This window comes from Staurois parvus, unplaced genomic scaffold (genome assembly GCF_062004578.1).
Source record: "Staurois parvus isolate SC_StPar_1 unplaced genomic scaffold, SC_StPar_1.0 ptg000686l, whole genome shotgun sequence".
In the NCBI taxonomy this organism is placed as follows: domain Eukaryota; kingdom Metazoa; phylum Chordata; class Amphibia; order Anura; family Ranidae; genus Staurois; species Staurois parvus.
This window is the reverse complement of record NW_028318482.1, coordinates 2,250,977-2,268,154: the sequence shown is the minus strand read 5'-3', so window position 1 is coordinate 2,268,154 and position 17,178 is coordinate 2,250,977. Positions and strand designations below refer to the sequence as shown.

The 17,178-nt window shown below is 42.7% G+C and overlaps 1 protein-coding gene across 1 annotated transcript in view; it reads right to left on the bottom strand.

Moving 5' to 3' along the window:
• The window catches only part of LOC149447439 (tumor necrosis factor receptor superfamily member 4-like), a 37,735-nt gene extending 33,649 nt beyond the window's left edge, over window positions 1–4,086 (bottom strand). The window contains exon 1 of the mRNA XM_089652534.1: window positions 3,870–4,086. Within this exon, the coding sequence (XP_089508660.1) occupies window positions 3,870–4,005 (136 nt within the window). The 5' untranslated portion in view covers window positions 4,006–4,086. The remainder of the gene's footprint in view (window positions 1–3,869) is intronic.
• Between the last annotated feature and the right edge of the window lie 13,092 nt (window positions 4,087–17,178).

The following is a 17,178-nucleotide window of genomic DNA, read 5'->3' as shown; positions in this document are numbered from 1 at the left end:
TGAAAAAGACTGATGTAGAGTATATTCCTTTCATACACCATACTGAAATCAACCATATGGTTAAGAGGGTGCTGCAACGGCTCCCAACCAGTCCCAGTGTGTAACATCAATATGATAAGTTGACAATACACCAGCAAGCTTGTTTTCTACTGTGAAGTTATTGTTCACATAAGAAAACAACATTTTAGGACCACGCAAAGGATCCTTCCCCAGACCTGTGATAGCTCTGTTCCATGCCTGATGAAGGATCCTTTCATGGTCCCAGAACCTTGTCTTTTTATTTGATCATGCAATAAAGTAGAGCTTTGCATTTTGAATCAAGCTTGTCTGTGTCTTGCAGGGACATAGGGGCTGGTGAAAGGAACTACAGCATCTGGCGGGGGACCAGTTATCCAAAGCTCTTAGAAGTGTGTTGGTTGGAAAGGATTGTCTAGCACCCAGGGGCGGACTGACCATTTGGAAACTCGGGCACTGCCCGAGGGCCCGGGGTCAGTAGGGGGCCCCATGAGATGCCCCTGGTACCTTTTTCATAGGCTTTTTTGAGTTTAGGTAAGGACACAGGGGCCACATGATCCCCTATTGCCCGGGGGCCCCATGAGTTGTCAGTCCGCCCCTGCCAGCACCATAACACTTGAATAGAGCAAAGATCCACAGTGCAGGTGGCTGGACAGGTAAAATAATAATATCTCTCTTTGACAAGGGAAGCATCTTTTCTATTTTTTTACAACAACCTCATTTTAACATCTTTCAATCAACATATCTTTTTGAAACATTGAAACATAGAAGAGCGAAGGCAAGGGAAAAAAAACAACTGGTCGTTTTTTTTAATACTTATACATATTTTTTTTTTTTTTTTTTTTTTTTTTGTAATTTTTTTTTAACCTTTTAGTTTGAGTATAGATCTATGTTTGTCCCAACCATGTCTTTATCCTCTAACTGTTGACTCACTCACTACCTCTGCTGAAAGTCTACTTCAAGTATCAACTACTCTTTTGAGAAAATTTCTGAGATTGGTTTTGAACTCTGTAATGGGGTAATTCTTCCCAATGACCACAAGTGTAAGGAGCATTCTTCCCAGTGACCATCACACTAATGTATCATGAATTGTAGATATAGTCATATTTAGCAGGGGTTCCCTGAGACCGGAAAGTTATTTCAAGGGTTCCTCTGTGTAGAAAATGTTGAAAAAGACTGATGTAGAGTATATTCCTTTCATACACCATACTGAAATCAACCATATGGTTAAGAGGGTGCTGCAACGGCTCCCAACCAGTCCCAGTGTGTAACATCAATATGATAAGTTGACAATACACCAGCAAGCTTGTTTTCTACTGTGAAGTTATTGTTCACATAAGAAAACAACATTTTAGGACCACGCAAAGGATCCTTCCCCAGACCTGTGATAGCTCTGTTCCATGCCTGATGAAGGATCCTTTCATGGTCCCAGAACCTTGTCTTTTTATTTGATCATGCAATAAAGTAGAGCTTTGCATTTTGAATCAAGCTTGTCTGTGTCTTGCAGGGACATAGGGGCTGGTGAAAGGAACTACAGCATCTGGCGGGGGACCAGTTATCCAAAGCTCTTAGAAGTGTGTTGGTTGGAAAGGATTGTCTAGCACCCAGGGGCGGACTGACCATTTGGAAACTCGGGCACTGCCCGAGGGCCCGGGGTCAGTAGGGGGCCCCATGAGATGCCCCTGGTACCTTTTTCATAGGCTTTTTTGAGTTTAGGTAAGGACACAGGGGCCACATGATCCCCTATTGCCCGGGGGCCCCATGAGTTGTCAGTCCGCCCCTGCCAGCACCATAACACTTGAATAGAGCAAAGATCCACAGTGCAGGTGGCTGGACAGGTAAAATAATAATATCTCTCTTTGACAAGGGAAGCATCTTTTCTATTTTTTTACAACAACCTCATTTTAACATCTTTCAATCAACATATCTTTTTGAAACATTGAAACATAGAAGAGCGAAGGCAAGGGAAAAAAAACAACTGGTCGTTTTTTTTAATACTTATACATATTTTTTTTTTGTAATTTTTTTTTAACCTTTTAGTTTGAGTATAGATCTATGTTTGTCCCAACCATGTCTTTATCCTCTAACTGTTGACTCACTCACTACCTCTGCTGAAAGTCTACTTCAAGTATCAACTACTCTTTTGAGAAAATTTCTGAGATTGGTTTTGAACTCTCCTCCTGCTAGTTTGAGGTGTTCTTGTTCTCAGCTTCATATTGAAAACACTGCCCTTCTGAACCTTATTCATCCCTTATTAATTGCTGTATTTAAAGGTTTCAATTCACGTCTCTCCTTTCCCTTCTCTTCTCCAGACTGTACATATTAAGTTCCCGAAGTCTCTCCTGATATGTTTTATCCCTCAGACCTTTCACCATTTTTGCTGCCCGTCTCTGGACCAGTTTTATCTTATCAATATCTTCTGGTAAGTGAGGTCTCCAGAACTGGACACAGTGAGGGTTATTTACTAAAACTGGAGAGTGCAAAATCGGGTGTAGCTCTGCATAGAAACCAGTCAGCTTCCAGGTTTTATTGCCAAAGCTTAATTGAACAAGATGAGGTTAGAAGCTACCAAGCACAGCAGCACCAGATTCTGAGTGCTCCAGTTTTAGTAAATCCACTCCAGTATTCTAAATAAGGTCTCACTAAAGATCTATATAAGGGAATCCAGACCTCCTTTCTCCTGCTGGTGACCCCTCTAGTAATGTATTTATTTATTTCAGGTACTTATATAGCTCCATCAATTTTATGCAGCACTTTTCATATATATTGTACATTCATATCAGTCCATAACCCTCAAGGAGTGTACAATCCAATTTAGCCAATTTAGACAGGATCCAATTACCTACCAGCATGTCTTAGGAGTGTGGGAGGAAACCAGAGTACCCACACAGGCAGAGGGAGAACATAAAAACTCCAGGCAGGTGGTGCCATGGTTGGGATTTGAACCAACAACCCTAGTTCTGCTAGGCAAAAGTACTAACCATTTAGCCACTATGCTGTAGTAGTAACTAAAGTTCTGTATAGGGGAATCAGGACCTCCCTCCTCCTGCAGGTGACCCCCCCCCCCCCTTTATTGAATACATGTTCAAATCTAGATCTAAACCCTTAAATGGATGACATTTAGTTTTCTAAATCTCTCCTTATTATAAAAAAACAGATTTCATTTTTTCATAATTTTTTCTTTTTGCACCTCCATGCTTCTGATCTCCTCCAGACTCTTTCAGCCACTTACCACCTACATGCAATGTTTGTACATCATTGGATGTATTATGCCTGCATAATGTTAGCAAAGCTGCTCATAGTCTCCAACAGGGGCTCAACAGCCTGTTTGACAATGCAGGAGCACAACTGACACCACATTAAAAGAAGCGCCTGAACAAGAATCTTCATGTCAGGAATCACCAGGGTTTATTGTAATGAAAGCGTAATGTAAAAAAAAAATGTGAAAACAACTTTTGAAATGGCGTATTATATAATAATGCTACATCATAATATCACGCTACAACTTATAACCAATTTTAGTAAATGGGGTTTCAAGTTACCCTAAATTTTCATAGGTATGAATGAAAGCGATCCCCATGAAATTTGCCTGAACATTAATAAGGTACTTGGAATTAGGATCCATTCATTCTGCCATGTGTGCAATAAGCGCACGTAAACGCAAATGTGTTGATGTGCATTGGCATGCTGCGTTGCTGTGTGCTTTATAATATGCTGTGCTGTACCGCTATACTTTTTTTTACACTGTACATACACTGGCATGCATTGATCAATGTTATGAATGGACCCAAAAATGCACAGATTTTCAAGAAACTTTTATCTAAAATAACAAACTGAGATCCTATGTGTCTCACCTGCACCACAGTAGTCACAGCAGAGGAACTTCTTGACTGCCCTGTTATAGTATTCATACTTGTTATCCTGACATCCTCCAGCGACAGAGAGTACGAGAGAATGAAATGCTACGACTCGAAGCCACAGACGGTTCATGTTCACTGTTGGGGACTGACTGCTTTCTGCTTCCTTTTCTACACCACTACAGTGCAAGAGGTGTAAATATGTAAATGACCAATGACAGGGCGGGGAAATCCTACGAAAATGACAAAACATGCAACATTACTAGAAAAACCTTTTTTTTTTATGAATATATTTACTCCAATTAACTGCTTCATAGCCAAAACAAATGTTGCAATTTCACCATGTGTTGATTACAGCTGATTAGATGTTTGGAACCTCCTTGTGTATGAACACTAAAAATTACATAACTTGTCTGAAGATCTAAAGGACTTTCTTTTGCTAGCATTCTTTAAAAAATATATATATTTAAAGCTGACTACAGGAAACAAAAACCTTCAATGAAATATATTCTTCAACAGCCACAAAGGAAATAAATTCACTTTTTTCTGCATAAAATGCTTTTGCAAATTCAGTTATTATCTTTTAAAACTAACAGTGACAACATCACAGCTCGTGCAGAGAGCAGAGCTGTTGGAGGGTCCCAGGAGGCTCCACCCAGTACAGGAGGGGGCGGAGACAAGACTAGTCACCCTAAACAAACAGAGAGCAGCAGTGACCGGTCTTTATTACAGGAAAATCCTGCACAGAGGTTTCACACTGCATTACTGCAGAGATCTGGAAAAAATACACAAAGCACACAAAGATTCAAGGAAGAATACACATGATCCTTGTATTTAGACAGTATTTTCAGAATTCAGGTTTAAGTTAAGCCAAAACTTTTGTTATAGTTTGAGATAGAGTGTGAAAGGATTAACACCCCTGTCTGGTTTTTACTGCTGCCCAGGACTCCATTAGAGGCATTTTTCACTCTTTCGCTTCTGTGTAGTGAAGCTGTTGTCACTATTAAAGGAAATGAGGAGTAATCTCTTATCAAAGGCCCAGATAGTGGCCAAGAAAGAAAGAAACGAAAACATGGAAGGAGAGGGGTGGGCAGTGGACAAGCAGGACTCCAGCCGGAGAACAGTTGCAGAGCAGGCTCAGATCCAAAGGAGCGAATCTCTTCCTATGCTGTCTGTCTGGTCCATCTAAAGGGGGCTTCCTGTAGATCTTGCGGTCATTATATGATTCAACACATTGCGCTTTTACTATGCGCATCTGGTGAGTGCGCACTTTTATCAAATTCCTTGCACAGATTAAAGTCACATGGATTAAAGTCACATGGAATTCTTTGATACCACCTGTGCAACAGGATCGGTATACGGCACAATTTTCTGACCGGTGTTTGTCAGACCCTCACCATCATATGAACACTTTCTTTGTCTGTTTTTTTACTTTCACAGCCACACATATATGTATTTGCGCTCATTGTAGCGATTCACTCCCATGTTATCACTTGTGTTTAATAACTTCATATTTTTTATTAGTGCACTTTTATATATTAAGACCTTCAGCACTGCACCAATTTTTATGAGTAAGCAGTATATAGTGGTGGGACAGTCAGTGAGCAGTATATAGTGGCGGGACAGTTCGTGAGCAGTATATAGTGGTAGGACAGTCAGTGAGCAGTATATAGTGGTGGGACAGTCAGTGAGCAGTATATAGTGGTGGGACAGTCAGTGAGCAGTATATAGTGGTGGGACAGTCAGTGAGCAGTATATAGTGGTGGGACAGTCAGTGAGGAGTATATACAGTTGCAAGAAAAAGTATGTGAACCCCTTTGGGATTACATGGAGTTTTGCATGAATTGGGCATAAAATGTGCTCTGAACGTCATCTAAGTCACAACAATAGAAGAACACAGTCTGCTGAACATAATACTACACAAACGTTAGATGTTGCCATGGTTTAATTGCACATAACATGTAAACATTCACAGTGCAGGGAGGAAAAAGTATGTGAGGTCCTAGCTTAATGACTTCTCCCAGAGCTAATTGGAGCCAGGAGTGAGCCAACCTTGACTCCAATCAGTGTGATGATATTGGATGTGTTGCTGACAGCTGTCCTGCCCTTAAAAAACACACACCTGTTTTGGGTTTACTGGTTTCAAGAAGCACTGTCTGATGTGAACCATGCCTCGCAGAAAAGAGCTCTCAGAAGACCTACGATCAAGAATTGTTGACTTGCATGAAGCTGGAAAGGGTTACAAAAGTATCTCCAAAAGCCTTGATGTTCATGTGTCCATGCTAAGACAGACTGTCTACGAATGGAGAAAGTTTAGCACTGTTGCTACTCTCCCTAGGCGTGTCGTCCTGTAAAAATGACTGCAAGAGCACAGCGCAGAATGCTGCATGAGGTAAAGAAGAATCCCAGAGTGTCAGCTAAAGACCTACAGAAATCTCTGGCACATGCTAACATTTTTGTTGACACATCTACAATAAGGAAAACATTAAACAAGAATGGAGTACATGGGAGGACACCACGGAGGAAGCCATTGCTGTCCAAAAAGAATATTGCAGCATGTTTGAAGTTTGCAAAAGAGCACCTGGATGTTCCACAGCACTACTGGCAAAATATACTGTGGACAGATGAAACCAAGATTGAGTTGTTTGGGAAGAACACGCAACACTATGTGTGGAGAAAAAAAGGCACAGCACACCAACATCAAAACCTCATCCCCACTGTAAAACATGGTGGAGGGAGCATCATGGTTTGGGGCTGCTTTGCTGCCTCAGGGCCTGGACAGATTGTTGTCATTGATAGGAAAATGAATTCCAGAGTTTATTAAGACATTTTGCAGGAAAACATACGACCATCTGTCCGCCAACCGAAGCTCCGCAGAGGATGGGTGATGCAACAGGACAATGACCCAAAGCATACAAGTAATTCAACAAAACAATGGCTGCAACAGCACAGAATACGCCTTCTGGAGTGGCCCAGTCAGAGTCCTGACCTCAACCCGATTGAAATGCTGTGGCATGACCTTAAGAGAGCGATTCACACCAGACATCCCAAGAATATTGCTACACTGAAACAGTTTTGTGAAGAGGAGTGGTCCAAAATTACTCCAGATTGTTGTGCAGGTCTGATCTGCAACTACAGGAAACGTTTGGTTGAGGTTATTGCTGCCAAAGGAGGGTCAACCAGTTATTAAGTCCAAAGGTTCACATACTTTTCCTCCCTGCACTGTGAATGTTTACATGTTATGTGCAATTAAACCATGGCAACATCTAATGTTTGTGTAGTATTATGTTCAGCAGACTGTGTTCTTCTATTGTTGTGACTAAGATAACATTCAAAGCACATTTTATGCCCAATTAATGCAAAACTCCACGTAATCCCAAGGGGTTCACATACTTTTTCTTGCAACTGTAGTGGCGGGACAGTCAGTAAGCAGTATATAGTGGTGGGACAGTCAGTGAGCAGTATATAGTGGCGGGACAGTCAGTGAGCAGTATATAGTGGCGGGACAGTCAGTGAGCAGTATATAGTGGTGGGACAGTCAGTGAGCAGTATATAGTGGTGGGACAGTAAGTGAGCAGCATATAGTGGTGGGACAGTACAGTGAGCAGTATATAGTGGTGGGACAGTCAGTGAGCAGTATATAGTGGTGGGACAGTACAGTGAGCAGTATATAGTGGTGGGACAGTCAGTGAGCAGTATATAGTGGTGGGACAGTACAGTGAGCAGTATATAGTGGTGGGACAGTCAGTGAGCAGTATATAGTGGTGGGACAGTCAGTGAGCAGTATATAGTGGTGGGACAGTCAGTGAGCAGTATATAGTGGTGGGACAGTCAGTGAGCAGTATATAGTGGTGGGACAGTACAGTGACAGGGTGGCAATAAACAACAGCAATAACAAAATAATATACTATATCTGTATCACAGATACCTGACTGGTCCCGCTGTTTGTCCCAGCTTCTATTCCCTATTGCGTACATGGCAGCCAGGCACACAGCAGGTTTTCAGTCTCTCCAAGCAATAACCAGGTTACAGTTGTTTTTTAATTTATTGGTTGAAGGACTGGGATGAGGAATAAGGTAAGCTTTGGGATACTCCACAACTAAAACAACTTGAAATGAGAACACTTTCTAGTACAACTAACTTCCTCAAAGTAAGCCTCTAATGTTAAAAGATGTGGACATTCAGCTTCAGAGGGATCCCACTCTGGAAACATCCCTGAGCCAGCAACTCTGGAACAGTGGGCTCAGTTCACTAACCTCTTGCCCTCCAGAGGATTTATCCCCCTTCCTGACCACTAATGGAGCTTTCTTTTGGTGGTATTTGATTACCTCTGCGGTTTTTTTTTTTTGCGCTATAAACAAAAAAAAGACCAACAATTTTAAGAAAAAAAACTATATTTTTGACCTTTTGCTATTAAACATGTCCAGTACAAAAAATTAAAAATCAAATTTCAGCATAAATTTACACCAAAATGTATTCTGCGACATGTCTGCTAAAAAAAAATCCCAGTACATGTAAATTAATTGGTTGACGTGAAAGTTATAGCATTTACAAATGGCGGTGTATATACTGGGATTTTTAAACATTTTTTAATAGTAATGGCGGTGATCAGCAACTTACAGTGGGACTGCAGCGGACATTCTGACACTGGAGAGGAACTGACTTGGTGGCAGACATCCCCAGTGACACCAATACAGTGCCAGTGACACCAATACAGTGATCAGTGCTAAAAAAAAAGCACTGACACTATACTAATGGTACTGGGCAGGAATGGGTTAACATGAGGAGCGATCAAAGAGTTAACTGTGTGCAGGGAGTGTGTTACTAGGAGGCGGTGTCAGTGTGCTTCACTGTAATCACAGCCATCCAGAGCAGTGTGCCTGAGCAGACAGGGAGGAGAACTGTTAGTAAACAAAGCAGTCCTCCTCCTTGTCAGAGATCTTCGGAAATCACCGGGCGCCAGTGAGTAATTACCAGCCAGGACCCGGTGATTGACAGCCGTGGTCGCGAATGGCAGCGTGGGTAGAGCACGTGCGTGGTTCACATGCACCCCCTACCCAGTAATGCAAAGTCACGTATATATATATATACGTGATTTTGCGCACCTGTGCTGCCCTGTAGCAGTATTTCTGCTATAGGGAGGACTGGAAGCAGTTAACCACTGTGGTCAAACACTTACTGTTTTTCAAACTTTTTTTGTAATTCACTAAAAATGCTACTAAAATACCACGTGAACTATTTTATGAAGTGATGCAGTATTTTACTAGTGAAAGCTAGAGGTACTTCACCATCGGCTATAGCCGACATGGTTGTTAATCAGCAGGCGGCAGCCAGCATCCTTATCAGCCAGTAAATATCATGGTTGTTGAGGAGCGGATGGCCGCCGCGTCCTTAACCACCATGACATGTCTGCTGTCAGTGGGGTTTCCCCCATGACAGCAGAATGTAAACAAAAGAATTGTTGACATTTAAAAACATAGTACCCCTACTCAATCACCAAAATGTAAAGTGCAAAGTAAATAAAAGCACACAACCAATGTTTGACAAGTCCTTTATTCAAACCCCCCTCCCCCCCAAAAAAAAATACCTCCAACCCAGCATGCCCTGGTCGATGATGTCATAAGGGGGCAGGGCCACAGTCACAAATTGCCCAGGACAGTCCCAAATATCGGACCAATGTCCCGCTGGAAGCTCGTCCCAGGCAGAATCCCGAATTTTTGGATCTGTCACGGACAGCTGACATGGACCGCATAGACACACCCAGACCACTCCCCTACTCCACCTCTAGGAAGTCAGGTGGTTCTTTCCTCATAACATGATTTGCCAGTATTAGTGAGGAGGCATGGCCAGCCGAGGGTGACCATGCCAGCCCACCTTCAGCCGATCACTTCCAGGAGCATGTGAGTAGGCAGAGAAAGCAGTGGAGGCAGCGGACAGCATGGACACTGTCAAAGCAGATGCAGACCGGCCAGATGCCGCTCAATAGTGTAGCAGGTGTGAGTTGTGAGAGAGAGAGAGTAGTTGGGGGGGTTGTTTGTGTGTGGGGGTGTGGGGAGTGTGTGTGTGGGGGTGCAGAGTTTTGTGTGTGGGGGGGGTGCAGTATGGTGGAGCATACTGTAATATTTATGGTGGAGCAACTAATATGTATGCTGGAGCATCTGTGATATTATTAAAGAATTATACTCACAAGAGTAACAGGCTGAAATACCGACACTCAGTGGCTGAATGCCTCCTAGCTATGGGAATTCTGCCTAATTGAGGGTTTCTATCTGGTAAACCCAGCTCTGGTGAAGAAGGGATCAGCCTTCAAAACGCGTTAGCTCCAAAAAAGATTGTATCTCCCCTTCGGATGGAATTTGTACGTGACCTGTAACCCTGTGTTGGCTATGGTTATTTTATGCCTGTTTTATCGCTACTCTTGTGAGTATAATTCTTTAATAAAATTATTCACTATTTTCTGAGGTAATGCGCAAGGTTGGTGCGCTCTTTCTTTTATCCCTTTCTAAAGTTTTATCAAGCTTCCCCAGCTTAATGATAGAGCTGCACAACCTTTGATGAGCATTGGATGAACACACTTTATCTTTAAATAATCTTCCTTTGATCGGAGTCCTTGAGCGCAGGAGATAGTGGATGTTTGTGGCATCTGTGATATTTGTGGTGGAGCATACTGTGATAATTGTGGAGCATACTGTATTCTGATCATCCCTTGTGCCATGTCCAATGGCGGCGTGCTTTACACCACTGCATCCAACACTTTACATTGCACTTGGTGATGTAAGGCTTGAATGCAGCTACTCGGCCATGGAAACCCATTCCACGAATCTCTATGCACTGTTGTTGTGCTAATCTGAAGGCCACACAAAGTTTGGAGGTCTTTAGCTATTGACTCTGCAGACAGTTGGTGACTTCTGCGCACTGTGCGCGTCAGCATGAGCTGACCCCGCTCTGTCATTGTACATGGCCTACCACTTTGTGGCTGAGTTGCTGTTGTTCCCAAGTGCTTCCACTTTGTTATAATACTACTATCAGTTGACAATGGAATATTTAGTAGCAAGTAAATTTCACAGATGGACTTATTGCACAGGTGGCAACCTATCACGGTACCACGCTTGAATTCACTGAGGTCCTGAGAGCGACCCATTCTTTCACAAATGTTTGTAGAAGCAGTCTGCATGCCTAGGTGCTTGATTTCTACAACCCATGGCCATGGAGGTGATTGAAACACCTGAATCCAATCATTTGGAAGATACTTTTGGCATTGTAGTGTATCTTTAAAAGGCTATAGTTACCTTTAACTAAGATGGGCAAGATACTCAGCACCTGATGCTATTCAGGGACCTTTCAACTCATTCTCATATTGATGTGGCTTATGTGTGAGCTGTTCCGGAAAGAGGGCGACTGTAGTGGTAGACGACTGCTGCTCGAAAGACTTGTGTGATGAATAAACCAGATTTTTACTCTATAACATCTATAGCTAGAGACCCCTTTTTCATGTGTACCTATCTAGTACTGGGTGTCAGTTCCTTTTACCTAGCTTGAATTCTGCTCAGCATAGATTCAAGGTTCTGAAAATGTCCCTTACGGATCTGATCCATGCTGACACCATAGCATCACATGACTTCCGCAGAGTTGTGGACACCGTCTTGCTGCCAACCTCATCCCATTAGATTCATACTGTGCATGTTAAATTCTGACCCAATTCGCCATGTCAAAGTAGAAATTTAAAAAAGATTGCAGCTGATCTTTTCCTCTATACTAACTTCTGTTCTTTACAGTGCCTCTACATGTAGGTGGTCATCTTGTTAGAGCCAGAACTTTGCTTCCTCATGTCAGAGCTCAGGCACAATAATGGCATTGTCAGCTCTCACTTCAAATCTCCTAAAAATAAATGTCAGAGGCAGCAGTGCCTTAGATCTCACATTACAGATATCCAGCTATGAGGTACCTGTTAGGCACAATTAACATTTCTAGATGTTCCTTATAACATAGCAAATCTTCACTTTTTGAGCTCAGGTCCACTTTAACATTTTTACCTTTACAATTTGACAAGAGTTCAAACCTTCAGCCATGTCAATTGAACAGTTAACACCTGCGTGAGAACCACTTTCACACTTCTCATAATGTTTGTTAACAGTTATCATCTGCCTTGACATTCCATGGCGACTGAAATAAAGACATTGAGTTATCTGTGAGGCTGTCGACATGGGGTATGTTCCTGATATTCATAAAACTGAGAAAGCCACTTGGAAGAGCGGTGAAATACCTTCAACATTACAGAACAAGCCTAAGCAAATGTCATTAACTACTACAAGAGAGGAAATGGGTGTGATTACAGGAAGTGCCAGCATCCCTATAAACTATATGAGATGAAAACAACCACTTTTTGGTGGGTTTTTAAAGGGCACATTCAAAACCATGGACTCTCAATAGTGACCACTCTCCTTGATCACCTGAATTAGTGGATTCTTGCCTAGTCATTATGCATTGGATCATGAACCCAAATGCCACAAATGCCCAATGTCTGAGGACCCAAAGTGACTGATCTCCTGCCGACATTCCACAAGGAACACAAAATGTGTTACTTTGAAGTGCTTTGAAAGTCTTAGATTGTAAGCTCCAAGGAGCGCTGAGCAAACTGTCAGCGCTATATAAATCCTGTATAATAATAATATTAATAATAATAAGTGCCTTGTTGTTACAGAAATCCCTCTAGTAACCAATGCTTCTCCACTGCTGACACATGCAAGGGAAAAGCAGCAGCTTCAGCTTAGCTTTGCACAGATTTCCAAGTCACAGCAGTCAGACCCAATTATTGGTGCCAAGCATTGGCAGCACCTGAACTTTATAATCACAGAACTGATATTGAAATGCTAAAAAGTGAGCAGGATTCCACGTATTACTGGGTGTCCTGGAATGGCCATTTAGCTGAGTTTGCCCAATACTCTCTGGAGATACGGTTCTGCTCTACTGCAAGTGTGATGTCTGAGAGGACCTTTACAGATACAGTAGGACGTCCTCCTGAACTGAATGGTTGACTTTTATGAAAATAAAATCAGGCCTGGGTTGTAAGAGAATTAAAAACAACCACTGAATTTTTAAATTCTTTTCAATATAGTTGCTGCCAACATGACAACCTCTTGGCACCTCTCCTCTTTCTTTTCCTTTCACTTGCAAGAAAACTCCCACTTTGTGTCTCTGAATTTGAAGTCCATTTTAGAAAAAAACATCCTCTTACGAGCAGATTTTCTTAATAGCTGTGTCTCGGCTGCAAAGTTAAAATTTGTATTGCAGCAAAACTCCTGACACGTCTTTGAGTTTGAGGTCTGTTCAGTGTAAGGGTGCATTCACACCTGCGAATGCATCCTGCTGACGATTGCATGCGAGAACCCCGCCGGGGATTCCTGCGATTAGTTGCAAGTAGGCACCCCCTTTGAAAGCAGTAGGAGGCTGTGGGCTCTCGCAGCTAATTACACCCACTCGCATGTGATCTCTAATGCTGCTATCACATGCAGCCTGGGATGCAGACTGCCTGTGCCCAGGCCATCACTTGCATGTGATTGCAGCATAAGAGATTACATGCGAGTGGGCGCAATTAGTTGCGATAGCCAGCAGATTCCTATTGACTTCAATGGGGTTTCCTACTCACAGCTAATCCTGGGAACCCCCGCTGGGGTTTTCACACGTAAACACCAACAGGGTGCATTCTTAGGTGTCATTGCATTCTTACACTGAACACACCTAAAATTTAAAGACGTTTCAGGAGGAGTTTTCCTGCAATACAAATTATAGCTTTGCAGCTGAGACACAGCCAGGGACAGACTGACCATTCGGAAACTCGGGCACTGCCCGAGGGCCTGGGGTCAGTAGGGGGCCCCATGAGATGCCCCTGGTACCTTTTTCATAGGCTTTTTTGAGTTTGGGCAAGGACACAGGGGCCCCATGATCCCCTATTGCCCGGGGGCCCCATGAGTTGTCAGTCCGCCCCTGGACACAGCTACTAAAAAAACTTGCTGGTAAAAGGATGCACCCTAAAAGCCTGTTGTCTTCTCACTGGGATTTTTTTTTTATTAACAGCTGTGTTCCAGCTGCAAAGCTATCATTTGTATTGCAGGAAAACTTCTTATCTGTGTCTCTGAATTTGAGGCCTATTCAGGCTAAAAGAGTTTTGTCCTGTCCCCTCTTTTTTAGCTTTTGTTACAAAACAAGGTTTTATCCCATAAATAAACCAAAAAAAGAAAGCCTTATCAATAATAGCAATTAATGTAGAGTTCTTTTTAACCACCGGAATTGTTAACATTTTTCTGTCCAATTTCTGCCCAATTTCATTTAGATTTACCTTCATCTATGTAGTGCAAGGACCTGCCTTATTGGATACAATTGAAATCGTTGTTTAGGTTTGACTTCATATTATATGGTTTTTGGTAATTCTAAAGCAAAAGTCTCAAGAAAATTGTATAATGTATGGCCAGCCTTAGATGACTATAAAATGATAATGTTCCTGAGCCGTCTGAAAAGTAAAAGTTGTTATCAGGTTCCAAGTCTATGCTTGTTTTAAAAGAAAATAAACCCCATAGCAAAACAATCACTTATTCGCTTGCAGATAGAAACTGCTGATCACAAGAGTACTGTTGGCAGCAGAAACATTGATAAAGAGCCACACTGCTGAGCTGTGCAGACCTAGTCTGGAGATAACATCGGCTTCTGCATGTGTTCTAGTACAGCCACATGCTGCCGTTATTGGGCCCAGAAAGAGGAGTGTTGGAGGCTAGAAGGGAGGAGGAAGGAGACCAGTCTTCACAGAGGACTTTTCAACCTTGCCAAGAACTGGACATTATACATGGGTGGGAGAACAGCTGAAAAACAATGATGTCCTCAGTTAAACATGTCACTGAAAAGTCTACCTGAAATATTTTTTTTTAAATAACTGAAATAAATCAGATTTGGGTGCTGCTGTATGTAAGCTACTTTCAAAAGAAAAAATAATAATTTCCACAGTGAAATATGTGGTGCCATTGTAAACTGTCCCTGAGGCTGTCCGTGAAAATCATGCTGTTTCATAAAGCCATAAGTAGCACCCTCTAGTTTAGGTAGATTTTTGTGTTTAGTTAGAGGCTTGCTAGAAGCCTAGGAGTAAGTCAACAAGGTCACTTCAGGTTAGGCTGGGGGGCTCTACAGGTCAGGGCTTCTGGAGCCCTCCCACCCTTCTAGAAACTCCTGGAACTTTTTAGAAGAGGGGCGGAGGAGGGGAGGAGGCCTGAATTTGCATGTTTGATGGAATCTGACCAATCACCAGACAGGGGACCTGGCATGGTAGCTAGGTCTGCCCTTAAATATGCAAGAGCCTGATCAACAGGAGAGTCAAGTGGAAGATGGAATGAAGCTGAAGCTGGACAGAAGGACCTCCACTGTTCCACAATCTACTTAGGAGAGACAGCCTGTAAGCAGGGAAGGAGCCAGCCCAGTGAAAGGCCTGAAAGCAGCTTCAACCCATTTAGCTACACGAACAGGACAGTGTGAGTACTTCTACACCCCCATGGGCCAAAGAAAGGAGAGGGCTGTCAGGTACAATATCCTACTAGTTCTCCCTGGGACCATGTAAAGCGATACTAAAGGTTCATTTTTTTTTTTAAATAACAAACATGTCTATACTTACCTGCTCTGTGCAGTGGTTTTGCACACAGCAGCCTAGATCCTCCTCTTCTCTGGTCCTCCACAGGTTCTCCTGGCTCCTCCTGTCTGTTGGGTGACCCCATAGCAAGCAGCTTGCTGTGGGGGCACTCACTACTCCTCATGTCCATTCACATACAGAGCCGTGGCTTTGCCCCGCCCCCTATCTCCTCATTGGCTGACTGGCTGTGATTGACAGCAGCAGGGGCCAATAGCTCCCGCTTGCTGTCTCAGTCAATGAGGAGGCAGAGACCCAGAGAAGCAGAGGCTGTCATTCATATGGATCGCGATAAGGTTTAGGTAAGTGTTGAGGGGGCTGGGGGCACTGCTGCACACAGAAGGCTTTTTACCTTCATGCATAGAATGCAAGAAGGTAAAAAGCCTTCAGCCTTTACAACCACTTTGATTGGTGCGCGACACTCTCAAGACAGCCAGGTGGATAAGGAGATTTTCATCTGGGGTCTGTGGAGGTTCACCTGAGGGGACCAAGAGCATCTTGCTAACACTGTGTGCTGATTGTTTATCCTTTTTGCTAAGAAGTTTGTCCACCAAAGTTATACAGTTCCATTGGGCATCCCTAGACCCCATAACCCCCATCCAAATTGTTAACCCCTAATAAAACAGCAAAAACCAAGCTCAAGGGCTGTTTTACTGCCTTTGGATGAAAGTGTGGAAAATGCGTGTTGCCTGGCTGTGCAGAGCTTAGGAGGACCCAAAAACTTGGCAGCCCTCAAAAGGGTAACCCTACACATATACAGTATACCTTTAACACAATCCCCAAAGCTGTAATTTAAAGGATTTGTGTATCTTCAACATTGTCCTCAAAGACAAATTAAAAGGCCCTCTCCCTGTTGCACTGTTTTTTGTCTAGGTTCACTCCTATGCGCTTTGATGCATTTTTGATGTGTTTTTTATGCCATCTTGCTACACCCTTGCAAGTACACACAGACTGTTACATGCTGTTCTGAGCTTTTTTACCTTGTATTTGATGTAAATGGGCATTTGGCAATATGCTGTTCATCAAATTATATTAATTACTACACTATGGGAGTGTTCCTTTTCTCCTCTTTTGGGATCGTTTGAGTGGCTGTACGGTGCATTTTTTTTCTGTAAGGGGGATACCACCACTGCTGCTGACTGTTGACGGTTCCTGGAATAGTACGTTAAGGCCCCCATTGGATGCTGATCTGTTTGGTGTTGAGCGCCTTGGAAGTGCGTTGGCCCCTAGGGGTCGCAGCGTGGAGGTGAGGAGGCAATTTAGCCAGTGGTGGATCTCTTGTCAAGCTGATCACTGTCACTATCACCCGTCAAGTTTATTCGGGAAGTCAAATATTGGACTTTACACATATTAGTGGATCATTACACTATCTTTAGCGTTTATTCACATTTTGTGGCAATATTTATGCCAATCTATGTGACGTTTGTGCTTATCTTTTATTCATTTGTGAGTTTTTTGTCATTTATGTTTAGTCCTGCACTGGTATTTATCACCTTTGTGTGTTTCCTTTATTGTTCATTGTTATACCAGTTTTTCACATATTAATATTTTTTACCATCCTTTCACGTTATCTCTTTTGGGTTTCATGTACAGTGCACTTTTATCAGTACGGTACGTGTCTTAAGTTGAGTACGTGTCCAT